A 27,650-nucleotide genomic window follows, 5' to 3' on the forward strand; every position below is an offset into this window, starting at 1 on the left:
AGAATTGTGAATATAAGTATCTCTCTCTCTCTCTCTCTCTCTTTTTTAACCTGGGTTCCTTTCCTCACTTGCTAAGAATACCTGCCACTTGCTAAGAGAAACTTTTACTCACAGGTTTTTACCTGTGAGTAAAAACCACATTTTTAAGAGTAGAGTATGGAAAACTTTGTAAAATTCCTTCAAGAAGTGCTTTCTAAGTGTGCCTCATGGGCAAACAGCTGGAATGCTTGCTCCCAGGTCCCCCGCCCCCGGAAGTTCTGGTTCTGTAGATCTGTGCAGGGCCCAGGAATCACATACGCCCTGTGCAAGCATGGCAAACCTTGCTCTGAGTCAGAATAACAGTTGTTATTGTTCTCTGAGTTAATTAAGAAGGTTTAATTGAGCTAACTCTCAGGACTGTTTAATGCAGATGTATCTCTCAGCATCTTGATCAAGTTCTTTTAAAAAAATTACACCTTTTTATGAATGAATGTTATTGGGAATAATAGAAGACTCACAAGTGTTGGAAGGATTTTCATATCATATTTCTGTGAAGGTCTTGAAAAGATCCTGGGTGAGGTCAAGGTCACTCAGTGGCTCTCTCCAAGAGGCTGGAATCAGACGAGAGTGGTCCTGCAAATCAAGCTTTAGCTGCCCAGGGACCAGTTGACAAGAAAGCCTTCTCTGTGGCTGAGTGAATGAGGCTCATTTCTGGGGAGCAAGAACTGAACAGGGAGGGAGAAACAGAGCAGGAGGGTGCAGGAGTGTGAGAAGAGGTGGAGGTCGGGGACAGGGCAGGTGAAGATGAAAATGCAGAGAGGACCAACCCAAGAGCTGGCCCATGAAGATGGCACTGGAACTGGGTCCAGGGCCGAAAGAGAGGGAGAGCAGGCACGAGTCAGGTGAGACTGGAAGGAACTCACAGACACAGAAGCAGTTGCTGTTTCCCGTTCTCTCCACGTGTAGTTAGTAGCTGACTCATGCTAGATAAATGTGAGCTGAGCAAGAGGTCCTAATACATGTACAGTCCTCAATGGCAAAGTGCGCCTGGGGATAGAGTGAAGAAGAAAACAGGCAAGGGATCTATTGCTAGGATACCAGCTGGTTTTTCTTTTTAGGTAAGCAGGTCCTCTCTCCCTCCAAAATTCCAAGAGAAAATGGGACCTGCCCTGGGAGAGAATCAATTAATTTTTCTCTTCCCTGGGGCCCTCGTGAGGACAAAATTTGCCAACACATCACTCTGGCAGGCATGAGAATCAGATCTACATGAGTAACTCTCTTTTCTCTCACCGGGAGCCATTTTCTTACACGTTTCTCTCTTTCTCCTAGATGTCTGTGTTTATGGCAAGCTTAGATCATGTAGCACTCATCAGAATAATTTGGCTATAATTGACCCAAAGGCTTCTTTTCTTTTTGAGGACCAACCAGATATTCTTACAATCTTGGAAGGATCAACGGCAGTGAGGCTCCATTGATAAACAAAGGAGATTAACCATTCTCATATGACAAATACAAAATCAGAAATCGTAAGCACTGAGAAAGCATATGTACAATGTCACAGCTTGTGTTAGGCTCTTAAACTCTTCCTGAGTCAATACGTTTATTCTCAAATGATTTTTATCCCTCTTGGTATTTCTCCAAATTGGAAGTGACACTGCATTTACGCTTTTATAGAGTCAAAGCACTTAGCAAACTTCAGCGGATCTGGTTAAGTTGCTTACAACTCTGAATACTAGGGCTTATTGTGATTAGGTGCAGCTGTCAAAAGAGTGAAGGCATATTTTTTGGGTTTTGTTAACTGGCTCCTAGAATAACGAGCCTGTCGTACTAACGGTATTGATGATGACTCACACGTATTGTTCATTTGAGCCAAATGCTATGCTAAGCACGTTACCTGGATTTTCCATCTTTTCTTCCCAGTCACCCTATGATGTAAGACAGTACAATGATTCCCATTTTCAGAGGAAGTGAGTGAGGTTCAGAACTTGTCCGGTACCCACATCTAGGACCTGGAAGACCCAAGATTCAAATCCAGGCTGTTGGATTTCACCCACGCACTTCCCGCTCCGTCTTTGCGGTCTCTCTCCGCCTAGAAGCGGTGTTTGGGAAGAAAGAGCCCTCTGCTCCCACGCTCAGAACCAGCCTGCAGGGGGCCTGTGGTATAGGAAATCAGGCTTTTCTAATCTTTCCTGCTTTTGGTGATCTTGCTCCATTTCCTGTGATACTGAAACTGCTTCTCTTCTCAGATTGAATGATATTCACACACCTGCTTTAATAAAGTGAACAATAGCTTTTCAAAGCATGTTTTAGTTTCAGTGTCTGCTTTGGGGAAGAGGTTGTTCTGGAGGTGGGAGCCATTTGTGTACATGTAGAGGCTGAACAAAGTCAGAGTCCACCCAGATCAGAAGCCACCGGTGCCGAGGTGCTCGCTGCTCCAGGGAGCCTTGGTTTACCAGGAACAGGGCCTGGGTAAGGGCTTTAATGGATGAAGAAAAGTGAGACAGCCTGTACTGGGGGTCAGGTATGTCCAGGGCTCGCCTTTTCAGTTTTCCGGGTAATCATCACTGCTGCCTATGAAGACTATGTAATCATCATAACTACAGTTCCTGATACCGTACTGGCTGGCGGTATCCTTTTCACCCAGGGGATTCTGGATACATTGATTATTTTCCCTCTACTTCAAATTCCCTCCTCTATATAGTGGGAAAAACGATGTTTCAGTCTAGTTGATTTACAACGTTTTGTTATTCTTTTTCATATTCTTTTCTATTATGGTTTATTACAAGACATTGAATATAGTTCCCTGTGCTGTACAGTAGGTCCTTGTTGTTTATCTATTTTATATATAGTAGTGTGTATCTGCTAATCCCAAACTCCTAGTTTATCCCTCCTCCCCACCTTCGGTAACCATAAGTTTGTTTTCTATATCAGTGAGTACAAGGATGATTTTTATAACATCTTTAAATGAACTGACTTCCCTTTCCAAATGATTCTTGGAATTTTAAAAAATTTTACCTTTCCTAGAGTTTGATTCCATTACAATATTTTATTCCTTTCTCTTGTACAAGGGTATTCTATTGTTACAGACTTTTACATGTTTTTAGATGTCATTTTGCCATATTCCCTTTCTCTTTTCTTTCTGATGAACCTTTTTTACCATTTTGTCTTTTGCCTCCTTTAAAAGGGTTAATTCCTGCCTCCATTTGTTTAATTTGTCAAAATTGCCAGTTAAGTTCTGGCATACAGAGTAGAGCAGTATAAATTTAGGGTTTCTGATTGGTCCATGAAAATTAAGTATCTACATGTCCAACAATGTCTAGTGTCTTAAGGTACAGGAGAAAAGTCCCTCCCTCAAAGATTTAAAGACAGAGCTAAGGACTGAGACAATCCTAAATTCACCACAGTTGATGCACGGTGGTATTTGCTCAATTGAAAGAGAGCTTGGGATAAGTATCACTGTGTGGTTTTAGAAATGCTTTTAAACTTTAGAAAATGCATAGTTCAGTGTGAGCAGAAGTGGATGAGTTAGACATTATAGAAAAAAAGAGATGTTAAGCTGGTGGCTTTATTATTAATTACTTTTATTATTTAAGTTAGAAAAGTGGGTGAAATTTGCAATAGTATAAAGAAACAATATAGGTAAAGCTTTGGAAGTGATGATAAAGTAGAGCACATAAAGAACATGTTGGCCATTCTACCTGGTCAAAAAGTGTGTACAGTGGAAGGAGAAAGCCACAGACTCAGGCATTTTATAATGGGAATAAATTTTAAATTGAAATATAGTTGATTTACAATATTATGTTAGTTTCGGGTATACAGCATAGTGATTCTGTATTTCTGCAGATGATACTCCATTATAGGTTATTACAGAAAATTTTTAAGTGAGAATAATGAACAAGATAAGAATAGAATCAGAGAGGTCTCATCATGGGTGTTTTGGGGGATTATTTTCTTTGTAATATTCTGACGCTTATGCTTTGTGATTAGAAAGAAGTGATCCTTGGTCTACTCCATTCTGTGATAGAGGAAAGGGTTTAGGGCTCCGGGGAGAGGCAAAAGGAGAGCATGGGTGGGACCAAGGCCCCAAGGCGGCAACCTTCAGCATCATTGGGTCCTTCAGTGGTGGGAAGTGCTGGCCTCCATGGCATCGAATAAGGCAGAAAGGTAATTAACCACTAAGAGACAAGGTGTTACTGAAGAGTGGAGTTCGCGCACCTGATTACTAATTAATCAGGCGTGAGAGCACCTTGTAGATGAATTCACTATTTAATTACAGCAGCCTCTCTTGGCAAAGGAGCATATGTTCCCAGCTTAATCTACTGGTTTATACTGACATCAAATTGTCATTATCAGAAAGAATCAGGCCTTTTGATTATTTCCACTAATTTATTGAACGCTTAAAATTAATGAACCCCAGGCCTTTTAAATGTGCTCAGTTGGTTTGGAAGATGGGAGGAGAAAGCGGGGTGGGGAAAAGGCTTCATTAAAAGGACAATTTGTTTGGATAAAGGTAAAGCAAATACATTTCATGGGTGATCTGAACTCTACTGGTGAAAAATACATGAATTCTAAAAGCGGAGCCTTCAAACTGATGGAGGGGAAATAGGATATGAGGGGTGTCCTGCTCACCAACACTGGCCTCCAAAGAACATATGGTGAAACAATTTTTTCCCTAATTATTTATGTGCCAATTCTTTTGGAAAGCTCACTGCAATTAAATTTAATCAAATAAAAACAATCAAAATCAAGTATTGGAAATCAATTGTTAGACTAATTAACAAGGACTTCATTTTTTTATTTTGAAAATTTAGTTAGGTTGGGGAGAATTTAGCACAAAGCCATCGTTCTCAAACGTGAATGTCTTTCGTATTAAGATAATCTTTGTATCACATCCAAGTTACGGTTTTTTGTGTTCAGTTTCAGGTGAAGGCCAAGTTCAAGTAATTCTCCAGGTGAGGGAAGGTGTGGCGCCAACTATTTCAGGTGAGTATTAACTCATCAAATAGAATTGCCTGGTACAGCAGAATGTCCTCCAGTCGTTTTATAAATTCTTCCCATCATACTGTTTGTAGGGCAGGTATGAGCCCTAATGCTTTTATGTCTGACAACTCCTTATTGTGTCACCCCTACAGCTAAAATATACGTCTGCATGTCAAAGAAAGATATAAGAATTGGTGCATTTCAAAACATAGGAAAGTAAGAATTACAACATGTAAATAAGCACATTTCATGAATTATGGACCATATGTGCACACAGGAGTCCACATCTGCAGATGAGCCATTAGGCCCCCACCAAATGGAAAGAAAAATTCAGGGTATCTTAAAACTGTAATTGTTCCCAGTAATTTCAGGAAATCAGGGTAAACAAATCCTCCCCATAAGTCAGATGGTTCTGTGAAATCTTTCTAACTCATAAAAGCTAAACTCTCAGAGACTAAATGACTCATAAGCGCCTTCTAATGTATTTCATTGTTTGTTTTTGTTTACCCGGAGTCTGTTTAACTATACATTTGCAGCCGGGATAAATCTTTTCAAAGGCTGAGTTTTCCTTTGATTTCCAGTGGCATTTTTGTGTTATGTCAGAGAAGAGCCCCGGCTAATCAGAAAATGATCTAATTTCTCCATTTAAATTAATAAATAAATGAGGTTACGGTATGGGACTAAAACTGTATGTAAACTAGAAGTACCGACGATGACCTTTTCATGCTTATTGGACCGAGAAGAAAGGGATTCTTTGTTTTTATATCTGTTTCTGAGCTGCCATAGCCTTTGCTCTTTCTGTCCCTAGTTCTTTATCACTTTTTTCCTTTAGGTGACTCAAAATGCTTTGTTGAATGCCTCTCATGTGAGATGTGGGAGGTGACAACAGTGAACAAGATAGAATGGTCTTTGACTTCATGGGGTCTTATGGTCACCGGGGAATGTCCATCAAATGACTAAATAATCAAGGAATATGTTTCCTTTAAAATAACTGTTACCGAAGAATAGTGTCTTACAACTCTCTCCTCTCTGGATGTCCTGTGTTCAAATTCCCCCGAGAAGAGATACGTTCAGTTGGGTCAGCCCCTATTTTGTAGAGAACCTACCTGTTGGGGGAGCTCTCATGTCAGGCCCCCTCAGAGGATACTGGACCATCTGTGGGTGGCCATTCCTGGGTTGGGCAGCTTTCGTCAGCATGACGTGCCTCTCAGCACTTAGTGCGAAGATTTCCGTATTAAGGACTCTTTGGAAGTACACTGTGGGTGGCTGGAATCCAGGGCTTTTCAGCAGGGGTCAGTTTTAACTGGGAGGTGCTTCACTTGGCCTGTCAATTACAACATGCTGAATAAATAGAAAGCTGAGGCTTCATAGAGTTGTAGAATTTTAATAAGGGAAGGAACCTCACAAGCTGTCCTATCCAATTGCCTCATTTTACAAATGAGGGCATGGAAGCCTAATCATTAAATAGTTTACTTAGTCACATCAGTAATCAGTGGTTGAGCCTGGATGAGAACTCAGGTTTCCAACTCAGTCCAGTGTTCTTTCTGTTATACCATGTAAACCCTAAGGTATTCAAATTACCTTTTTGGCATATATTAACTTATGAGTTAGATTAAAATTAATTATATATATATAGCCAATTTTCCTATCTTATACAGGTTGGGACAGAAAACTCCTAAGACCCAGGGAGTTACAGAACTAGTACATTACCATTCATTATATTCAAATATTTATTATTAATATGGTTCTATATTATATTTATATAATATTTATATATATTTATTATTAATATGATTTCTATCGTGTGGGGTATAAGTGATAATGTCAAAATTTAAATATGGCATGTCTTTTGTTTAATGGAGAGCTCTATGAAAAATAGTACAATTTTTGCAATATCAAAAATTCTTTGACAAAACAAGAATGGAATAAATAATGGAGTTCCATCTATATGTTGACCGATTCAGAGATACAATGAATATGTAATGCAGAAAAAACATTTTGGGTTGAGGTGTTCTGCTATAGGGCCTTTTAGCTCACTCAGTTAGTTGAGGGTTTATTCTGTGTACAGGATTATGCTGGTCATTATGGGGACCTGGTAGACAGGATACTCCAGAGGCAGCAGAAATTAGGGTATACGTGGGCCAATGCTGGGAAGAAGCAGAGGAGGTGGTGCTGATGAAAGTTGTTGTATGGGTGCTTAGTGGGTTTGGGGTAAGGATGTATGCTAATTTGGGTGAAGGTGGTACCCAGGTTTCTGAAGACCCCAATGCAGGTTTTTCATGCTCCTCCAACACTGTGGCTCCATTGATTTCCTCTTGGTGTCCATGATGCATTATAAAAGATGGGAGAGAGCAGGAGGGTGAAGCAACCCACACTGGGGGAACACAAAAAATATTTCTGAAGAGCCTTTACCTCAACCATGTTGTCTTTTCAGTGGGGGCTAGTTGCAAATATTGTTGACAGTCATATAAAAATATTCAGATGATCAGATACTGTCTTTGTAAATTTGCCATCCCTTTCCCCACAGATCAAGTTTCTTTCCTTTTCTCTGGTCTCTGGATCTGTCAGCCTTTCTCCTGTTTAAACTCATCCCATCCCTTCTAACATCTTCTGAACTTTGTTTATCAGCAAATGACTCTATGTCACCTCTCAATTAAAAAAATCAAATCAAAACAAAATTCGTGGACCCTAAATCCTCCTGTAGTTTATATCACTCCTGCAAACTTCTCAGAGTACTAGCCTCCTCTTGATGTGGAGCCATAGAATGCTGGGGTAGATGAAGGATTGAGGTGGAGAAGGAATACTTGGCTCACGTACCAAGTTGGAGACCATCTCAAATGGTGGCTGTTGTTGACTGACAAATTTGAGAGGAAAGCAAGGTGAGGGCTCATCACAAAGGTTGGTCCTGATCAAAATTCATGGACTCCAGTTTCAAGATAAGTCTAGCGTATTTAACGATTGGGAAGACAGATCAAAGGCTGAGGGTCTCAAATCTTAAGGCTCTTCATTCCTTAATGAGCTTTTTGCAGGATCAGACCCAGTGTCTTCCCTTCCTTACTTCCAGTGCATTCCTCAATCTACTGTAATCCAAGTGGTTCCCACCTCCATCACTCCACTGGGACCCTCTTCATCTTGATCACTATGCTCTAGTTGTCACATTCAATAGCCACTTCTTATTCCCTCTCTTATTGGAAATTTGCTATTAACAAGATCACTTCTACTCTCTGTACATTCTCTATTTCTTAGTTTTCCAAGACATTCCTCTCTTCTGGTCCTCCATGGATGCCTCCAATAGCTTTAACTCTTTAGGCTTCTTTTCCTCCCCTCTTCTTTCTATATTAAAAATAGTCATCTAGAAGCTTGATTTTAACTGTATAGACATCTCATAATTCTGCAGGAGACTAAACATGTCCTTGTCCATTAAGGGTTCTTATTTTAAGGCAGGATGGTATAGAATGATCAAATTCATTCATCATAACATTGCTTAGAATAGCTACCTTAAGATTTAGTTTGTTCAATTAAAGACAGTTTAAACATTCCCATAAATGAGAGTGAAGATGACAGACTTGAAGGATGTTTGTTTCCAACATCTGTGATACAAAATTGAAGCAATTAAGGGTTTTTGGAGCTTGGAGTAGGGTTTTAAAGAAACTGGTCATTGCCTGTTTGAAATATCACTGGAAGTAAGAACATCTTTTTCTGGACTTTATGGTGTTAGTGGCCACCTCAACAAATACTCCCACCCTATCCCCACCTGGGTGTTTAGGGTATAGTATTGAAAAGGAGACAAAACTGGGAGGAAACTTAGAAAGGCATTATTGGTTTTTATAAAATATTTATTTATTTATTTTTGCGGTACGCGGGCCTCTCACTGTTGTGGCCTCTCCCGTTGCGGAGCACAGGCTCCAGACGTGCAGGCTCAGCAGCCATGGCTCACGGGCCCAGCTGCTTCACGGCATGTGGGATCTTCCCGGACCGGGGCTCAAACCCGTGTCCCCTGCATCGGCAGGCGGACTCTCAACCACTGCGCCACCAGGGAAGCCCAAAATATTTATATTTTTTATTTTATTTTAATTGAATTATAGTTTATTTACCGTGTTGTGTTAGTTTCTGGTGTACAGCAAAGTGATTCAGTTATACATACATACATATATATATATATATACTTTTTATATTCATATATATATTCTTTTTCACATTCTTTCACACTATGGTTTATTACAGGATATTGAGTAAGTATAAAATATTTCTAAAGCCTCTTTCTGAGTAGAGTTTGTTGCAAAACATTGCCTGGCTTCCATGGTGTGGGGTATATTTTGTGTTAATTAAATTGTCTAGGATTTCATTTTTTTTTAACATCTTTATTGGAGTATAATTGCTTTACAATGGTGTGTTAGTTTCTGCTTTATAACAAAGTGAATCAGTTATACATATACATATGTTCCCATATCTCTTCCCTCTTGTGTCTCCCTCCCTCTCACCCTCCCTGTCCCTAGGATTTCTACTTGACCACAATCCATGTACTTCTAAGTTATCCCAGGGCCCTAATTAGACCACGACCACTGGAGAGTTGGGTTCAGGTAGGCATAACAGTCAGGTGTTCCCCGTGGTTCTGACCTTAGGCATTTTGTCTTTCCACACTGGAGTCCCCTGGAGCTCTCACAACCATCCTCAGATTTTCAAATATGGCCTCTGGGGTGATAATGCCAAAATCTATCTCTCGGACTTAGAGCTCTTTCCCATCCTCAGATTCACAGCCATCCCCTGCTTGCTGTGTATCTCCACCTGGAGGCTTCAAAGACACCCCAAACTCTAAATGGCCCAAACTGAATTCGTCGATGTCTGTCTTAATGGGCATCTCCATCTGACACCACACCTGCTGGAAACCCAGGGCTTACCCTTGGCTCCTCCATCTTTGTCACCCTTCCCACTCTGACCTCTGGTTATTCCTCTAGCCCTACCACTTGCCTCTTTCCAGCTCTGTGACTCAGCAACACCAAACTGCTTATAGTTCTTCCGTGTGATCTCTCATTTCTTGCCACCGCGCGTGCTCACCCCTCTGGAGTGCAGACTCTCACCACACACCCTCACCCACTTCACCTGGGTAGGTCCCAAGCCTTTACAGTGCAGCTCAGATCTCAGATGCTTCTCTCCAGGAAGCCTCCCCCGGAAAGGTCTCCCTCCCTCCCTTGGTCAGGTACTCCCTTTAGTGTTCTATCCCTCCAGTATTTACTTACATACTTACACAATGCCAGTTGCTCCTTGGGAGCAAGCATGACATTTTATTTCTTTTTGCATCACTGTTTTTTAGGACTGTTCTGATGGAGAGGGCACTCATTATTTATGCTTGTGAAATTAGCAAGTAATAGATGAGATTCCCTCCCTCATCATGTGAGTTCTTGAATCTCCTAGGAAATCTCCCTAGGTGGAAAAGAAAATATTTTTCATAGAACAAATATATTTCCCCTAAAAGAACCTAATGTCATTTATGGTTTAACTTGAACTTCTTAAGTGAATGCTGAATAAAAGAAGATCTGTACTGGAAGAAGAGAGTTTGGTCATCTGTGAATCTTTTCATCCTCGTCTTTTGAGACAATCTCTCTGCCCTTCTGACTCTGTACCAGGGATCATGTTCCAGAAAAGAATGTGTGGGTACATTTCACATTGGCGTGGTATGGTCCCCACTGGAAATTATTAGATTTCTGCTACAGTTTCTTGAAGAGGCCAGTGGGATGGTTGAAAATAAAATGCCACTTGATCATCAGTGGCAGAATCAATAAAAACCAGTTGTAACTTATGAACTATATGTAAATTATTGCAGTGAGAGGTGTTCAGATGATTGCCCTGCCTTTAATACACATTAAGGGTTGTGAGAAAATCATACCCTTTGACTTAGTTATTCCATTGCTAAGATTCTATTTTAAGAAGAAATCATGATTACTGGCAGATTTTCACAGAGATATTTAACACTGCATTCTCTATAATTTGAAAAGAGAGTGGACAAAGCCTAAATGCCAAACATTAGGGATTAAATAAATTGTGGGCTTTTCATGTGATAGAATATTATGTAACCATTAAAATCATGTTTACAAGGAGTTTTAATGACATTACAAAATGCATGTGAAAAACTGCCAAGTAAAATAAGAACTGAATGTAAAATTGCATGTTATAGGATCTAAATTATGTAAAAATGCTGAGAAATTCTGGAAGGAAATACAAATAAAAGGTTAATGGCGGTTATCTCTAGGTGGTGAGATAGTAGACAATTATTATTTTTCTTTTTCTTTCTATATTTGCATTTTCCAAATGTTTTGTGATAAACATATGTTGTAGTATTTATAGTAAAGGCAAAACACAAAAGTTTAATAACAAAAGTAGAATATATTTTCCCTAGAAGGGGAGGTAATCTTCTAAGGATTGAATAATTACCTGCTTTATGCCTGATAAATGTTTTTATGGAACATTATAAAATATCTAAAGGCAGCTTCTTTGGGAAGTGAAAATGTCACCAGGATCCTAATATAAAGGATAGAATTTGTAAGTTACCATAGTGAATCAGATTTTCATAGTTACCCTTGCTATCTTCCTTTTGTTTTCTAGCTTCTTCCTCTGCACCTGAGTCAGTTTTAAAATGGTCCCTCCCCGAAGCATGGGAAGGCATGGAGAAGGGCTGGGGAGGACACAGCGGTACCATTCCAGGCCCTGGGGATGACGTCCTGATTTTACCCAGTGAGTGAAACAATCTATGGGGTAAATAATCACAGACAGACTGAACTGGGCCAATCTAATTGGGGGTTATCTGTCATTTAAATATATTGAACAACACAATTCTTAGGAGAGAATTCTTGAAACTACTAGAAAATTTCCCTAGCCCGAGAAGAAAATGTTTTTCATACAACAGATATATTTCTTAGGACCTATTTCCATTTATGGTTTAATTTGAACTTCTTAAAGTAATACTGAATAAAAGAAGATCAGTACTGGAAAAAGAATATTTGGTCATCTGTGAAATAATAATAATGCTAATATCAAACATTTGTTGACAACTAACAATATTTGGGAATCATTCTCCATATATTAACTAGTTTAATCCTCACAATAGCTCTGCAATACAGGTAATATTATCATTCCCATTTTTACTGACAGAGAAACAGAGGTCCAAGCCTGTTAAGTTACTTGCCAAGGGCCACACAGTTTGCAATTCAGCACAACCAGGATTTTGAACCAGACGATCTGACTCCAAGTCCTTATTCTTAACCAGTCAAGTACATTTCCTTTCTAAAAGTACTAACGTAAATGAAAAGAGTGGTGGTGTTGTTTGCTTTATTTACGATGGGAAATGAAGGCAGAAAGGTTAAAACGTACTGACCACCTTCTGGGCATTGGTGGGGTGCACATGGAACTGCACAGAGAGGTGAGGACAGAGGGAGCGGGCTGACCGGTACAAACTTAAACTATTATTATCATCCCACCCCGCTATCATCCACCTCTCTCCATGGAGGATGGAACTTTTTGAATAAACAAGCTCATGAGTCATTCCTATACGGAAGGGAAAAATCTGTTCTGCCTCAGCCTTCTTTCTGATGAATGTAGCCAGTGGATTGGCCCTGGGCTATGGTTTTTCCCACTGAGCAAACTGTTTCCCCCACTGCATGCGGGAAGCAAGAGAAGCTTTTGAAGGTTGCCAAGCTTTTTGTATCCTTGGGACCTTTATGCTGAGCGAGGAGCAATCTTAGCTATCTTGCTTGGCACTGCATTGACTGTATCTACTGTGTGTCCTGGTTGCTGGGGCCCCTGGCATTCTCCATCATCCTTCATTCCTTTGTTCATGGTCAGCTTGTAAGATGGACCCGAGTTCTCCGTGAAGCTGCTCTTAAAGAGCACAGATCAGTGCTCTGGAAAAAGGCGGCAGGGGGATGGGCGGGCACAGATACTGGATGTCTGAAGTATCTCCCACTTGGTCCTTCAGTATTATTGTAAAGATCAGAGAAGTTAAGATTTTTTAAATCTGCAATTATTGTTCATTATTTAGTTTTCAGTTGGAAAAATAAGGGAATGAAAACAGATTTGTAATATATAATAAATGAAGCCCTTACTTCTTGCTGCCTCTCTCCTCAAAGAAGCCCTAATTCCAGAAAATTATCTTATAGTTGCCAATGTTTTAATCTGTTCTGTTTAGTTTGGGGTCTTTCTTTTTTTTTTTTTTGTGCGGTACGCGGGCCTCTCACTGTTGTGACCTCTCCCATTGCGGAGCACAGGCTCCGGACGCGCAGGCTCGGTGGCCATGGCTCACAGGCCCAGCCGCTCCGTGGCATGTGGGATCTTCCCGGACTGGGGCACGAACCCGTGTTCCCTGCATCGGCAGGCGGACTCTCAACCACCGCGCCACCAGGGAAGCCCTAGTTTGGGGGTCTTTTGTAGGCGCTGTACTGGCTTTACTCTTCTGTTTTGATTTTTTTGGCAAACCCTGATATTTTGACCTCTGATGGACCTTGGGATTGAATTCATCTCGTCTTTCTACTTGTGGTTTTACCTTCTTGACCTTTCTGGCTGTTCTGGTTTCTTTTACTTCCTGCCTCCTCTGAAACAAGTCAGTTTGTTCACCCAAGTCTGGCACAAAAGAGACACCGAGTACTGCTCGAATGAAGCGCATGTTCTCCATGCTGCATCCATCATTTCACACCAGAACTGAATCTTTGGATTTCACAGGATCGACCCAGTACAGCTCTCAGATTTTACAGGTCTGTGGAAAGTAATGCCTTTTCCTTTGAACAGAGTCCTAAGAATTAAGATGTTCCTGATGATGACGATGATGGTAACAGCAACTATAATTTGCGTGCTGGGTGTCTGCCATGCACTGTGCTAAGTGTTCCACATGGATCTTCTCGATCATTCCTCACAACTACTTTGATTTGGATCCTGTTGTTATCTTCCTTTCTATAGCTGAGGAATTTGGGACATAGAGAGGTTAAGTAACTTGCCAAAGTTTCTCCCAGCTAGAGAGGTTAAGTAATTTGCCCAAGTTTCTCCCAGCTAATAAGTAAAAAGGCTGGCCCAGGAAAGCAGACAGTTTGATTCCAGAGCCCTAACTCTTTACCACATATATATTTTTAAAAACTCACCATTCCTACTTGCTCTGATTCACTCAAATCAGACTCCATATTATACTGAATTTATACGTCTCTACTTCCTGTTCCCATTGTTCCCTTCACTTGGAATTTAAAAAAAATTTATTGAATACCTAGCATATGTCAGATACTCTACATGAGGAATTCAATCTTGCTACATTCTCATTAGGTACATACATGTGGAGAAACTGGAGAAACTTCCCAAAGAGGTATCTGATGCCATGAACCGTTGGTAGAAGTATCTGCTTTGCATCTGGTAGCGAATATAGTTTTAATTCAAGTTAACATTCCTTTCCAATTCAATTTAACCAACAATAACTGAACAGTCACCACACCAGGTGCTCTGATCTGGTGCTTCAGAGGCAAATGGGATACAGCCGTGATCTCAAACAGCTAGTAACTTAGCTGGGTTGATAAAACACATACTAATACTTAATAATACAACAAATAGCTGTAATAAACACCAGAAGTGTTTAGAATCAAACACTTGTCCCAGGCAAGATGAAGAGAGATGACTTCAGGGAGGAAGAGGCATTTGAAGGGGACCTTGATAGATGGGATAAGAAACTGAAGGTCAGTTACGAGACACAAGGGTGTACTGGGGAGGGAGCAATGTTTTAGGAGATACAGGATGGGCTGTTGACGAGGGCAAAGCTGTGTTCACATTTGGATTCTGACATTTACCAACTGTGTGGCGTTAGACACGTTTTAAACGTTTCCGAACTTCATCTATAACGTGAGGGTTAAAATGAATATATCATCATGTTGAGGGGATTAAATGAGATAACATCAGCACACATGACTGCTGCGTGGAGTGTTGGCAATAATGGAATTATAGATGAACGCTGTGATTTTTAATGTGTCAGGTGCTCTTTTCCTTCGTTTTCCCATCTGCCTGCCCCTCTTGGCCTCTGGTATTAGCAGCACTTTGTATTTGCTTTCCAATGGCTTATTATTTAATTTTCACACCAACCTTGGGAGCTAAATAGGTAATAACTATTATTACAGTAAAAACCCATTTTTACATAATACGATTTTAATGGAACTGCTGATGTTACAAAATGAAAGTGACTGGTAAAGAAGATTTAAGTGATACTTTTGAACCTCTAATATAATTTTATGATGTTTTGTGTATTTTAATTCATTAATAAAGGAAATGTGTAGGACATTCCCATCATTATTCAAACAGACAAGCATAATTTTTCAATAAAATTCTTAGGGTAAATTGCCTATTTCCATTTTCTGGGAAATCAATTTTATGGAATGACCTCAGACCCATCCTATTCCATAAAAATAGGACTTTACTGTACTAATAAAAGATATCACTATTTTAAGTATGGTACCATTTTCCTTTGAGGCATTCTGTCTTTATAGACATTGGATTTTGAAAGCTGCAAATTCTTCTTGGTGGTATTATATGGAGTGAGCTGAAGTCATCATGGAGAATTTGCTTTTGTAGTTTAGTTTATGATAACTTTGCTTCACACAAACAAGTATATCTGATTGTCTTTGCCTCCTAAGTACTGGGAGAATTGGTCTAAATGCATTCAAGACATCTTACAGAGTGGGAACAAGTTCTATCTAATAAATCATGCAAATCGCAAACCCTCACAAATGATCCTGCTAACTTGTGCTCCAGGTTTTGTCCTGAACTGACCTGCGAGGATTTGATGCTTCCAGTTCTTTCTCTGAAGGAGTTTCAGCCATGACAGGATGACACCCTTTTCACGCAGAGCAGCTTTAATGAAAGGAAAATATGTTATAATTCCAAGTGGCAGGATTCTGTTTTGAAGGGTACAGATATGATATCATATAGCCTCCAGCATGGTTTTATTTTTGCATGTATGTGTGGTAGAATTCACTGTGTTCCATTTTCCCATATTACTTTGAACTGTCCTTATTTGAAGAGATGAATGGATAAGTACTGGGGTTTTTTTCATAATAGTTCTTCTGTTTGTTCTGATTTTCAGTACTCGGGTACTTTAAATGGCAGTGAGGCTCATCAAAGTCCTGGGATGTTCAAAGTCAACAATGTTTAACGTATTTCCTTGTTAAATTGCAAGACGTTGAGGTTGGAGATATGAGTTAAGATGACCATAAATCAGGAAATAATTTTTCTGGGGGAGGAATTTCTACAAAATGTTGAGAGTAGAGCATTACAAGCTTAATATACTTTTTTCTTACCCGAGATTATAACTGATATAGGATAAGATACAGGTAACACAGAGATTTGGGTCTGCAAAATCAGTTAGAAACCAAATACCATAAATATCAGTGTTGTCTCTTGAATAGTTTCAAAATTCTGGTCTTGTCCCATTTGGATGGGACAGAAAGTCACACAAGCCATCACCCCCATTTATTCTGGATTACTAGCAAGTGGGAAGGGGAAGTTAATTTAAACTTGAGTTACTGGGGTCCTTTGTAGGATGCATGGCATTAGTATGGTGACTGCGGGAATGTGTGTATTCTGGAAATCTATCAATATTTAACAAACCACCTAGAAACTTCATAGCTTAAAACATACGTTTTATTTTGTTCACAGTTTTGTGAGGAAGGGCTAGGCTGGGGTATTCTTGCTGGGGTCTTTCATGCATTGCCGTCGATGGTGGCTGGGCTCATCTAAAGGCCCAGCGTGGTTGGGTGGTCCAAGAGACTTCACTCATGCAGCTGATGGTTGACACTGGTTATTGGCTGGGAGTTCAGTCAGGGCAGTCAGCTAAGAGGCCTCGGTTCCTCTCCACATGGGTTTCTCTCTGGGGCTTCTTGGGCTTTCTAACAGTGTGGCAGCTGGAATCCAAGAAGGAACATGCTAAAGCAGAGTTCCCCAAGAGGGAGCAGTCCAAGAGACCTGGGTGAAAGTTGCATACCTTCCAAGCCAGCCTTAGCAGACTCAGAATATCATGACCATCACATTCTCTTGGTCAAGCAGGGCACTAAAGCCAACCCGGATACAAAGGAGGAGAATTAGGCTCTACTTTCATTGGGAGGAAGAGCAAAGAACTTGCAGCTGTCTTTAATCTACCACTGTGTATGCGTTTATTGTGTAGTGTGTGTGCATGTATGTAATTAAGAGCAGATGTACCTGACTTAATTCAAAAGGTTTGAGAGTTTTAGGGTCTGGTCAATTTGTGCTGTCTTCCCTCTCTGGGCAGACATTATTTAGATTCTGTTGGCTTACGTGAGTCAGAAATTGAAGCACACCAGGAGACAGACTGGTCAAAGGATTTTAGTTTCTTTATTCTCTACTACCTACCATGCCAGGTGTTATGGTATTGCCTCTTCACTGCCTGAAAGTGGGATTCTTCAACCCTTGAACAAAATTGGGGCCCTGATCTGGGATTTCTCACCCTGAGATGGGCAACGGATGACAGTGTTTGGGCCGCAGCCTGTGTCCAAATCTCTATGTGGGTGACCAGAAGCTTCTTCTTGGGGGAGAGAGGAGTGCTTTGGGGTGAGGGGAGAAGTGGAGCACGAATACGTTGAGCATTTTGTTTCCTTCAGGGCAGAAATGAAAAGTTTGCAAGGATAACAGTCAACAATTCTTTTACCTTATTTAGAACATGAATGGGAAAGCTATTCTTTTTTTTTTTTTTCCGGTACGCGGGCCTCTCACTGTTGTGGCCTCTCCCGTTGCGGAGCAGAGGCTCCGGACGCGCAGGCACAGTGGCCATGGCTCACGGGCCCAGCCGCTCCGCGGCATGTGGGATCTTCCCGGGCCGGGGCACGAACCTGAGTCCCCTGCATCGGCAGGCGGACTCTCAACCACCGCGCCACCGGGGAAGCCCGGGAAAGCTATTCTTTACGATTATATAAGGGAAGAACAAACAAATATGATTTCAAGAGGTACTCGACACAGAAATTTTAACCAGCATTGTTAGCAAATAAAAATCAACAAATAAAAAGAAAATCTGAAAACAGAGATCAAAGAACCTTTAGATACTGTATAAATCTCCTTCTTCTAGGCAGTTTCTTAGAGGTGAGCACAGACCTCCGGAAACCTTGCTTCATGGTAAAGGGTGTTGAGGCCATGTCCTTCCCACGGGAAGGAAACATCAGGATCCCAAGCTCCCTGGAGCAAGTATTTCCACAGGCCTCCCCAAACAGTTCTGAAATGTTTAACTTAAACTGACTTTTTATATATCCAATATTTAAGAATGTACCATAGAAGCTTACTATTTAAGGCTATCTAAGTGCAAAATCCTTTGCAATATGGACTCCTTTGATGAAATGAATGATTGTCGAACAATTTATTTGTTGTGTTTGTGGTGTTTTTCCATGAATTTAATTGTATTAAGTAAACATCTATATATATGTAAAATATGGATACATAGAATTGTTGAGCTGGTAGGGAACTTAGTGACACTCAACTCAAATGAGCTAAGATAATGCAAGTGTTTTCTAAATTGTAGAATCCTATGAAACACATTATTATCATTGCCCAAACATATATGACATTTTGTATCAAAGATAAGAGTGGGATTTCAGTCTCCTTGTTTTCAACCCAAGTGTTGCAAATTGCCTTCTAAAATTTATAAGAAGAAACACTCTTGCTTTATTTGTTATATTTTAGATGATTTGTGTCCCTAAAATAGGTTTACATTTGAGAGACACACTGGAGGCTAGGGAGTTCCTTTTAGTTGCAATGACTGTGATTCAAACGGGTTTTTACAAATGAATAGCAGTAATGCCATAACTACCAAGCAAGACCTGTGATAGGATGTCCTTGCCAGGGGTAGACAACCAGCAGTTGAATTTTTTTTTAAAGTATTTTTACAACTGTGTATGTTTTCCCCATAAAAAGTAAATTTCAATTAAAATCACAGCAGAGATTTTCATTTCCTGCAAGTGACAAAAGGAACACAATAAAAAAGTATTAAAATAAGTTGATATCCTTTCTCTAATCTCAGTTTGTCAATCTCTGCTTGACTCAGTCATGGCGCTTGTTTCTGGGCTAATTAGAACTTACTTAGCATCTTCTCTTGGGGCCCAAGACATGTAGACCCTGACACTCTTTATGGCTTGCTAACTTGCTGGAACTAATTGGAGTTTTAGTCTAATTGAGCGGATTTTCAAACTCTTTTCTGTCCTTACTCACCTGGGAAACACACTCATTGTCATAGTCCATTAGTATTAGGATCATAGCAATTTTTTAGGAGGGCACATACTTCCCCAGGGCTTGCGGATCATAATTTGGGTGGGGGGATATTGGAGTGTGAAGTGTGTAGGAGACCTAGGATTTATTTTTGGCACTTACTGCACCTAGAGAACCACTACTTTTATAACTTTACAAACTCCTAACTCCAGTCTCCCAGAAGTGTGACCCTTCTGGGAACTTTGGGTTCTAGCCTGAGAGGAACCTAACAGGTATACCTGTAAAACACCTCTGGTGCGTTTCTTCCATTGACTTAGGTGTGATTCCTTTGCTACTATAACAACTTCTTTCTCCATGTGCAGTTTAAAACTAATTTTTAAAGGAGTTATGTGTTATTTTCCTTAGGACCATCACAGTACAAACTATAAGATTCCTAGTAGCAATAAATGCATTGGTGGTTGCTATGGAAAAATACAAGTATGTGTCATAAACTTGATAAGAAAGGAGAATTGGCAGGACCTGGCATTTTATTAACTGTGAAGGGTAAAGGAGAATGAGGCTGAAAAGATGACTCAGGAGTTTGGGAAGGAAGCCAGTTGGGAATCTGGATTTAGATTTGGTAATCCTCGAAGAGTTGACTAAGGAAGCCTTGGAGATTGAACTAGGGTTAGAGCCAGCATGGGAGCCAATAGAGAGATGCAAGGAGGGGGTAGGCGACAACATCTTGGAGGAAATTCTAATTTAAATGACAGGAAGAGAACCCAGAGAAGGAGCAATCATGAAACCAGGAGGAGAAGTCAGACAACAGAAGGCAAGAAAAGAGTGATACCGAGGTGGTGGAGGTGGTTCATAGTAAACATTCCATGGAGGACCAGGAGGGTGGTAGTTTAGAAACTGCCTGAGAGAAAACTGTATACTCTCTGCAGGCTCCTACAAATCAAATGCAGAATCTAATGCTTGTCTTGGCTTATTGTTTAACACATCTGTATTGGATCTCTATAAAAACCCTGGTAGAGATCAATGCCTTAAGGATCTCCATATTATTTTAAGGTTATATTCCATTTATAGTTATTATAAAATATTTGGCTATGTTCCCTGTGTTATAAAATATATCCTTGTAGCTTTTTTTGTACATAATAGTTTGAATCTTTTACTCCCCTACCCCTACATTACCCCTCCCCTCTTCCCTCTCCCCACTGGTAACCATTAGTTTGTTCTCTATACCTATGAGTCTGCTTCTTTTTTTTTAAATTGTATTCACTAGTTTGTTGTATTTTTTAGATTCCACATATAAGTGATATCATGTAGTATTTATCTTCCTTTGACTTATTTCACTTAGCATAATGTTCTCCAGGTCCATCTATGTTGCCGCAAATGGCAAAATTTCATTCTTTTTTATGGCTGAATAGTATTCCGTTGTGTGTGTGTGTGTATGTGTGTGTGTGTGTGTATGCCACATCTTTATCCATTCATCTGCTGATGGACACTTAGGTTGCTCCATATCTTGGTAATTGTAAATAATGCTGCTATGAACATTGGGGTGCATGTATCTTTTCAAATTAGTGGTTTTGTTTTTTGTTTTTGGATATATATCCAGGAGTGGAATCGCTGGGTCATATGGTAGTTCCATTTTTAGTTTTTTGAGAAACCTCCATACTATTTTTCACAGCGGCTTCACCAATTTACTTTCCCACCAACTGTGTATGAGGGTTCCCTTTCCTCCACAAGGGAGAAAGTTAAAAGAAAGAAAATTTAAAAAAATTTAAAACAATTACTCCCTGGTGAGACCGCAGCACTTCTAGGGTGGTGGCCCGGTTGTCCCTAGCCACTCTCTTTCTAGAGTACTGCCAAATGTTCTAAATAAATAGGTCATATAATAGGCTTAGTCCAACAGAACTGGTCAATTTGTATAGCTCAGTCAGTTTGGGAGAATAGAATAGACTTAGGCTATCTTCTCTAAGATATCATTGTCATTTCCTAAAGGGGTACAATATTACAAAAATATAAATCAACACAATAAATACATTTTTTATAAAAATGTAGAAGATTGTATATAATTGTTACAATGAGTTCAATTCTGGAGGTCAGAAGGTCATATTGAAGGTCTTTTTTTTTTTTTTCTTTGCGGTACATGGGCCTCTCACTGTTGTGGCGTCTCCTGTTGCAGAGCACAGGCTCTGGACGCGCAGGCTCAGCGGCCATGGCTCACGGGCCCAGCCGCTCTGCGGCATGTGGGATCTTCCCGGACTGGGGCACAAACCCGTGTCCCCTGCATTGGCAGGCGGACTCTCAACCACTGCGCCACCAGGGAAGCCTTGAAGGTCATATTTTAAACAGCCAGTAGTAGTCCATCAGAGTACATTGGTGAAGTCCTTTCAAATTCAGAATACTGAAAGCAGCATCCAGAGATTTTGATATTTATTTTGGGATGTTGACCTTAGGAGCTAATCTCTTTAAAGTCATTAGTAAATAGAGTGACCAACTACTCTGATTTATACAGAACTGAGGAGTTTCCTGGGACACATGACTTTTAGTGATAAAACCTGGAAAGTTCAAGGCACACCAGCACGAGTTGGTCACCCTACTAAGAAATCACCTTTCAAGCTCTTACCGACCTCATAGTCTGTGATCTGCACTGCAACAGATTTGCTGAGAATTAATGAAACTTTTCCTTGACGTTAATGCAGAAACCTATATTTTACCTCATGTTGTTCCCCTAAGAAATTTGTCTCATGGAATTAATATTCTTTGAGGAGACACAGGCATTTCTTACAAGAGAAGGGGACCTGAGTGACTGCATATGTATTTTACCCTCCTGGTTGGGGCCAGGGAAGTTTGAGCCAAGTAAGGAACAGCTGCCCATGGGGCCCTTAATCTAGAGCAGGGCTTTTTTCACTTGCTCTAATTGAATTACTTCTTTTTCACTTTACTTTATGGTTTGTTTTCCATGCAGATATTCTCAGAATGTTGAATTAAATAATTCATGATTTCCCAATTATTGGTTTAGGTACAGTTGGCATTTCTTGAATTGATTATACTTTCTTGAGGGAGCTTTTGGAGTCTCTTCATATGTAGAGCTTTAAAGATAAGAAGTTTGCCCATGAGAGGTACAGCCCGGCCAGCAGGGGCGGGGCTAACACAGTGGTTCACTGTTGATCCTTGGGGGTCACCACCCTTTCACACAACCCAGGGGCTCTGAACTTCTCGTGTGCCCTAGGTCCCTTTGGCAGTCTAGTGAAGCCTAGATCCATTCTCAGAATAATATTTTTAATGCATAAAATAAAATAGGATGATAAAAGAAGCCAGTTGTATTGATCTAGCTATCAAAATACTAAAAACCAAATTTGTGGTATACTAATATATATGCTTCTTTATTAGCACATTAAATAACGGTATCTAGTTCTGGTTCTAATTACTATCGTAACGTCCATGTTGTTGTTGTTGTAGATATTCTTTGAAAAATGCTGCCATAAATTCCTTCTCTCCCTGTAAGTGTGTGCTATTCCTCCCCTGGAGAAGTGGGGGCTCACTCCCTTTCTTTTGAATGTGAGTCTGCCTTCCTGACTTGCTTGACCAATAGAATATAGTAGAAGTGATGTTCTGGGACTTTCAGGCTTAGGTCACAAGAACACTTGCATAAGAAGACCATTTTGCCTGGATGTCTTTCTTGCTCTTGGGATGCTCCCTTTTGGGATGCAGCCCTCAGGCTATGGGAACCCCAAATCCTATGGAGGCCCTGTGTTTTTCACACTGCTTGGCAGCCCAGATGAACTCTAGCTAGTAGCCAACATCAGTTTCCAGCCATGTAAGTTATCTGTCTTGGACATCCAGACCAGTTGAGCCCAGTAATGGGGTCTTGCTGGTAACTCTGTCTTTTTCCCCCTTACTTGAAAACGCATTAAAAATCTCTTATTTTACCCTTATGTCAGTGTTTCTCAGAATTTCTTATGTGTATTCAGGAATGCTCCCTTAGAAGGCGGATTCCTACATTCAGTTCATTAGGATCTACATGGGCCCTGAGGAGTCCTTGGCCTTCACACTATCCAGGGAGTGAAAGTGGTTAAAACTCCTCTTCAAAGTGAGCATTATAAACTAATAAAATTAAGAATTGCTGTAGAGAGACTTCCCTGGTGGTGCAGTGGTTAAGAATCCACCTGCCAATGCAGGGGACACGGGTTCCAGCCCTGGTCTGGGAAGATCCCACATGCTGTGGAGCAACTAAGCCCATGAGCCACAACTACTGAAACCCTCATGCCTGGAGCCCATGCTGTCAACAAGAGAAGCTACTGCAATGAGAAGTCTGTGCACTGTAATGAAGAGTAGCCCCTGCTCACCACAACTAGAGAAAGACCGCGCGCAGCAATGAAGACCCAATGCAGCCAAAAATAAATAAATAAATGAAAAGAATTGCTGTAGAAAACATACAGAGAGTTATGAAAGCATATACCTGAGGACCTGGACTGTAATGACATGAATCTAATTAGGTAAACCATACTGTAAGGCTAAAACAGTCATGTAGATGTTACCTATTACTAACGGTAAGTTTACCCAGAATTTCTCAAATTGTTTCCTATGAAATTAGCTCTTTATAAGCATCCCATGTAAGAAAGATAACGACGTCAAATGAGTTTGGGAAATTTGGGACTAAACAGAAAAATAATTTCTTTGCTTCTGTTCTTTTCAAAGCCCTTTATATGATAATATGGATTGTGTAATTTCCAGGGGGATATAGTATGTGCTGTTTCTCCAGGATGTTTAACCAGGTAACCCTTTTATTCACAGAGCAGCTCATGACGCCAAGATTTTAGGGAAACACTCTGAGTACAACGTACTCTCACACTTAACATTTGCTACCACTCCATGAGGTTAGGCATCAGTTGTATTAGGTAAGATTAGGTCTTCTGTGAGTAACAAAGACCTGAAAAAGAGAAATTTCTATCTCTCTTATGTCTGTTCTGTGGTGTCAGGAACTTGGACTCTATTTGCTCCATTATGTGCTGTTTCCATTCCCAAAGTTACTCTGTGGTCCAAGATGTCGGCTGGAGCTCTAGCCATTGCAACCACATTCTAGGCAGCAGGAATTAGGAAGGATTCCACCTCTAAGTCACACTTGACACCACTTCTTACATCTTATTGGCCAAAACTTGCCCGAATGGCCATAACTAATGGGAAAGGAGACTGGGAAATGTAATCTTTTGACTAGGTGACAATGTATTCAGCTAAAACTTGGAGTTCTTGTGACTAAGGGAAAAGAAAAAAGATACTGGGAGACAACTAGTGGTCTCTGCCACAATTATATCTCATTTTATAACTGAGGAAAATGGGACCCAAAAGGGGTATCCAAGAAAGAGTTTAGAGATCATGGAGACAGCACAGATTCAAATCTAGGCCTCCAGATTCCTTGAGTGTGTTTAGTTCATTACACTATCCCTATTTAATCATGTGGGAGGGATCAGAATAGAGCCCTTCAAAGGCTGTGATCTAAAGGGTCATGGTGATATAAACAGATACACCACCATAAAGCATATTTTAAGAGAAAGTTAGGAATATCTGTTTCTTAGAGGTATATTCCCATATTTGAAAATTAATAGCATTTAATAAACAAAAACCTGTAGGTGAGATATGACTGCTTTTTGCTACAGATGTGTTGTTAAGACCAGGATCCTGTTTGTCAGGCTGCTGTGTACTCCTAGGGCCTGCTCTGTGTTGAATGGCTTGTCCTCACTTTCTTGCATTTGTCACATCAGTGATGCCTTGTGAGCCCTGGATCCTGTCTGAAGCCATCTGTTTGCCTCACCTTATTTACATGATAACATTGCCTGATGGCAAGTTAGTGTCTGGATAAAAAAACATTGCTCTTACCTGGATTGAGCTGGGTTTTTGTCTGGTTTAAGGACAGTCGGATAGCCCCTCTGACTGCATTTCTCAGGCGGCAGTAGTGTGTGGAGGGTTTGCACAGAGGTGGTGAGCTTGCTGCACTGTGCCAGGATCGGCTGGGCTGTGCTCACAGGTGCAAAAGGCGGGCGTCACCCTGCTGTCTTCCAGCACGTGATGAGTACCAACAGGAGCTTCGCATCTTTGTGTTCCTATGGTCCATGATAGCTCTGGAACAGAGGAGGTGCTCTCTGTGTTTTTGTTAAATGAATGAATGAACAGTGAACTGGATGGAATGCTGATGAATCCCGGACACTCTCTTCCACTCATATTGATGGCATCCTTGCTGGACTTGCAGTGGGTCAGCAGGAATGATTGTTGTTGGCATAGTGAGGCTGGATGCCTTGGGGTGGTTGCTGTAATACCATATTAGTGTTTACTAACTATAGTAAGAGTCCTGTTTATTTGGACTGTGCTGTGTATGGTACATATCATTCTATATGTATATCACTTCAGATGTTTTAAAAATTAAGTGACAACATATAAAATTAGAAATTTGACTTCAGAACCTATTTTGTTTTGAGAATAGGTTAACCTTTTTGGAAACCTGAAAAACCTAAGTGTCAAAAGCAGCAAGTTTCAATTTTCCGAAGGCCTTGGTCTTGGGTATAGAATATTGTAGAATATCCCAGGGGCTCCCCAAGGCCTTTAGGGTAAATCTCCACGTCATTGATTTGGACCACAGAGTCCTTTGTGATCTGGCCTCGTTGCCCAGCTCTTCCCTGTGCGCCCTGCCGACCAGTCGCACGCGTCTACTTACTGTTTTCGGACGGAGGCGGTGCTTTCTCCTCTCCGCTCATTTATACTTGCCATTCTCTCTGCCTGGAACTTGCCCCACCATCCTTCCCACTTCTCCCACCCTAACCCTCTGACAGTTCCTACTTTCTGTCTTTGAACACTCAACTTAGTGTCACCTCTTCCAGAAAGTGTCCCTGAATCCCGTTTGATGTAGTTCTCTTTCTTCTGTGTTCCTACAACACCTTGGGCCTATTTCCATCCTATTTCCTTATTCTGTAATTATTATTTACGTTTATGTTGCCTTGAGGACAGAGGCCCTATCTTATTCAACTTATCCCAGTGGAAAACACAAGATTTGGCGTGGAGCCGAGACTCCATAAATGCTAGAGTGAGTAAAGGAGAGTGAGAGGCAGGTACTGCCTAGTCGGTTCCTGCGTAAGTGTTTCTAGGGGTTCTGGAAGCTGAAGGGAGAGCTGTTACTGTCACTCTGAGAATCTTTGCACACTAGGGATGGGTGGAGGGTGGTGAGACCCTAAGAACCTTAGCAACTGACTAGCAGGTGCTGACCTTGTTGGGGAGCCCTGGTGGCCCGCCGCAGAACCTGGCCTGGGAATCGTTCAATGCCAGCATTTATTCAGGTTCCTTGGGCCAGAAACTTACTCTCTGTGAGTTGTGCTTCCCACAGCTAAGAGGATGCTCTGTGCAAGAGAGCGCAGGCTCCTTCTTTTTTTTTTTTTTTGCGGTTCGTGGGCCTCTCACTGCTGTGGCCTCTCCCGTTGCGGAGCACAGGCTCCGGACGCGCAGGCTCGGCGGCCATGGCTCACGGGCCCAGCTGCTCCGCGGCATGTGGGATCTTCCCAGACTGGGGCACGAACCCGTGTCCCCTGCATCGGCAGGCGGACTCTCAACCACTGCGCCACTAGGGAAGCCCCAGGCTCATTCCTTTTGCCAATGGAGTTCTCCGAACTCTTGTGTTCCCAGTGGCTTTCCCTTCTCCCCTGCTGAGCTGGTGGCCTTCGCTCAAGCTCCTCCCCGCACCTTGCACCGGAGCCTGATGTTCCTCCCGTGGGTCAGCACCTGAGGATCTGCTGGGCCTGGTGTGGCTTGCTGAGCAGGAGCTCTGAGCTCTCTGGGGACTTAACTGCCTCCCCAGCCCGCAGGCCCGCCCTGGCTTAGCACCTGGGTGGATGACACACCTCCTGTGGTGTTAGCTAGAGCAGCTTGGGGATCTTCTGCTTGCTGGGAAATTGTTTCAGAGGTTACCTTTTCTCATTTGCATAGCGTGGACGCACCTGGTTTTGTTTGTTTTCTTTTTTTGGTGAAACTATAAAAGGAAGAGGGTAAACGAGAAAACATCAGCGCCTGCTTAGAGCTATGACACTGGCTACTGCAAAGGGACCCAAGTGCTGCTGTTTGACTAGTTCAGGTCTGAATCGTAGCACTAGTGAGGAAATCATTGTAACTGAGGGAATCTTTGGAGTGGTGCAGTATGTCTTTTTGGCTCCGGGTGTGTGTACCTGGTGTGTATTTAACGATATCTTAAGAGTCTGAATGAATTAAAAAGGCTTCTCACACTTCTTAAATTATCTCATTCATCAGAGAAGGCTTCCGGCAGAGCAGCCCAGTAGTTCAAGTGGAAAGGGAAGGAAACAGTTAAAGGGTTTTAAACTGCTAAAGAGGACTTTTCTGTTTTTCTGGGAAGGCAGCAGTTTGCATGGAAATCACAGCTTTTATACATTAAGTATGGTTATGAGTCTCTTCTCTTAAGCTGTGTGAGAAATGTGGACTTTTTTCCCCAA

General features: G+C 41.2%; 1 protein-coding gene across 1 annotated transcript in view; it reads left to right on the forward strand.

Annotated features, from left to right (window-relative positions):
* Positions 1–27,650, forward strand: part of PKHD1 (PKHD1 ciliary IPT domain containing fibrocystin/polyductin) — a 425,823-nt gene that overhangs the window by 228,640 nt on the left and 169,533 nt on the right. The window contains exons 50-51 of the mRNA XM_067755820.1: positions 4,897–4,962; positions 11,560–11,688. Coding sequence (XP_067611921.1) covers positions 4,897–4,962; positions 11,560–11,688 — 195 coding nt within the window. The remainder of the gene's footprint in view (positions 1–4,896; positions 4,963–11,559; positions 11,689–27,650) is intronic.

This window comes from Pseudorca crassidens, chromosome 10, assembly GCF_039906515.1.
Source record: "Pseudorca crassidens isolate mPseCra1 chromosome 10, mPseCra1.hap1, whole genome shotgun sequence".
NCBI lineage: Eukaryota > Metazoa > Chordata > Mammalia > Artiodactyla > Delphinidae > Pseudorca > Pseudorca crassidens.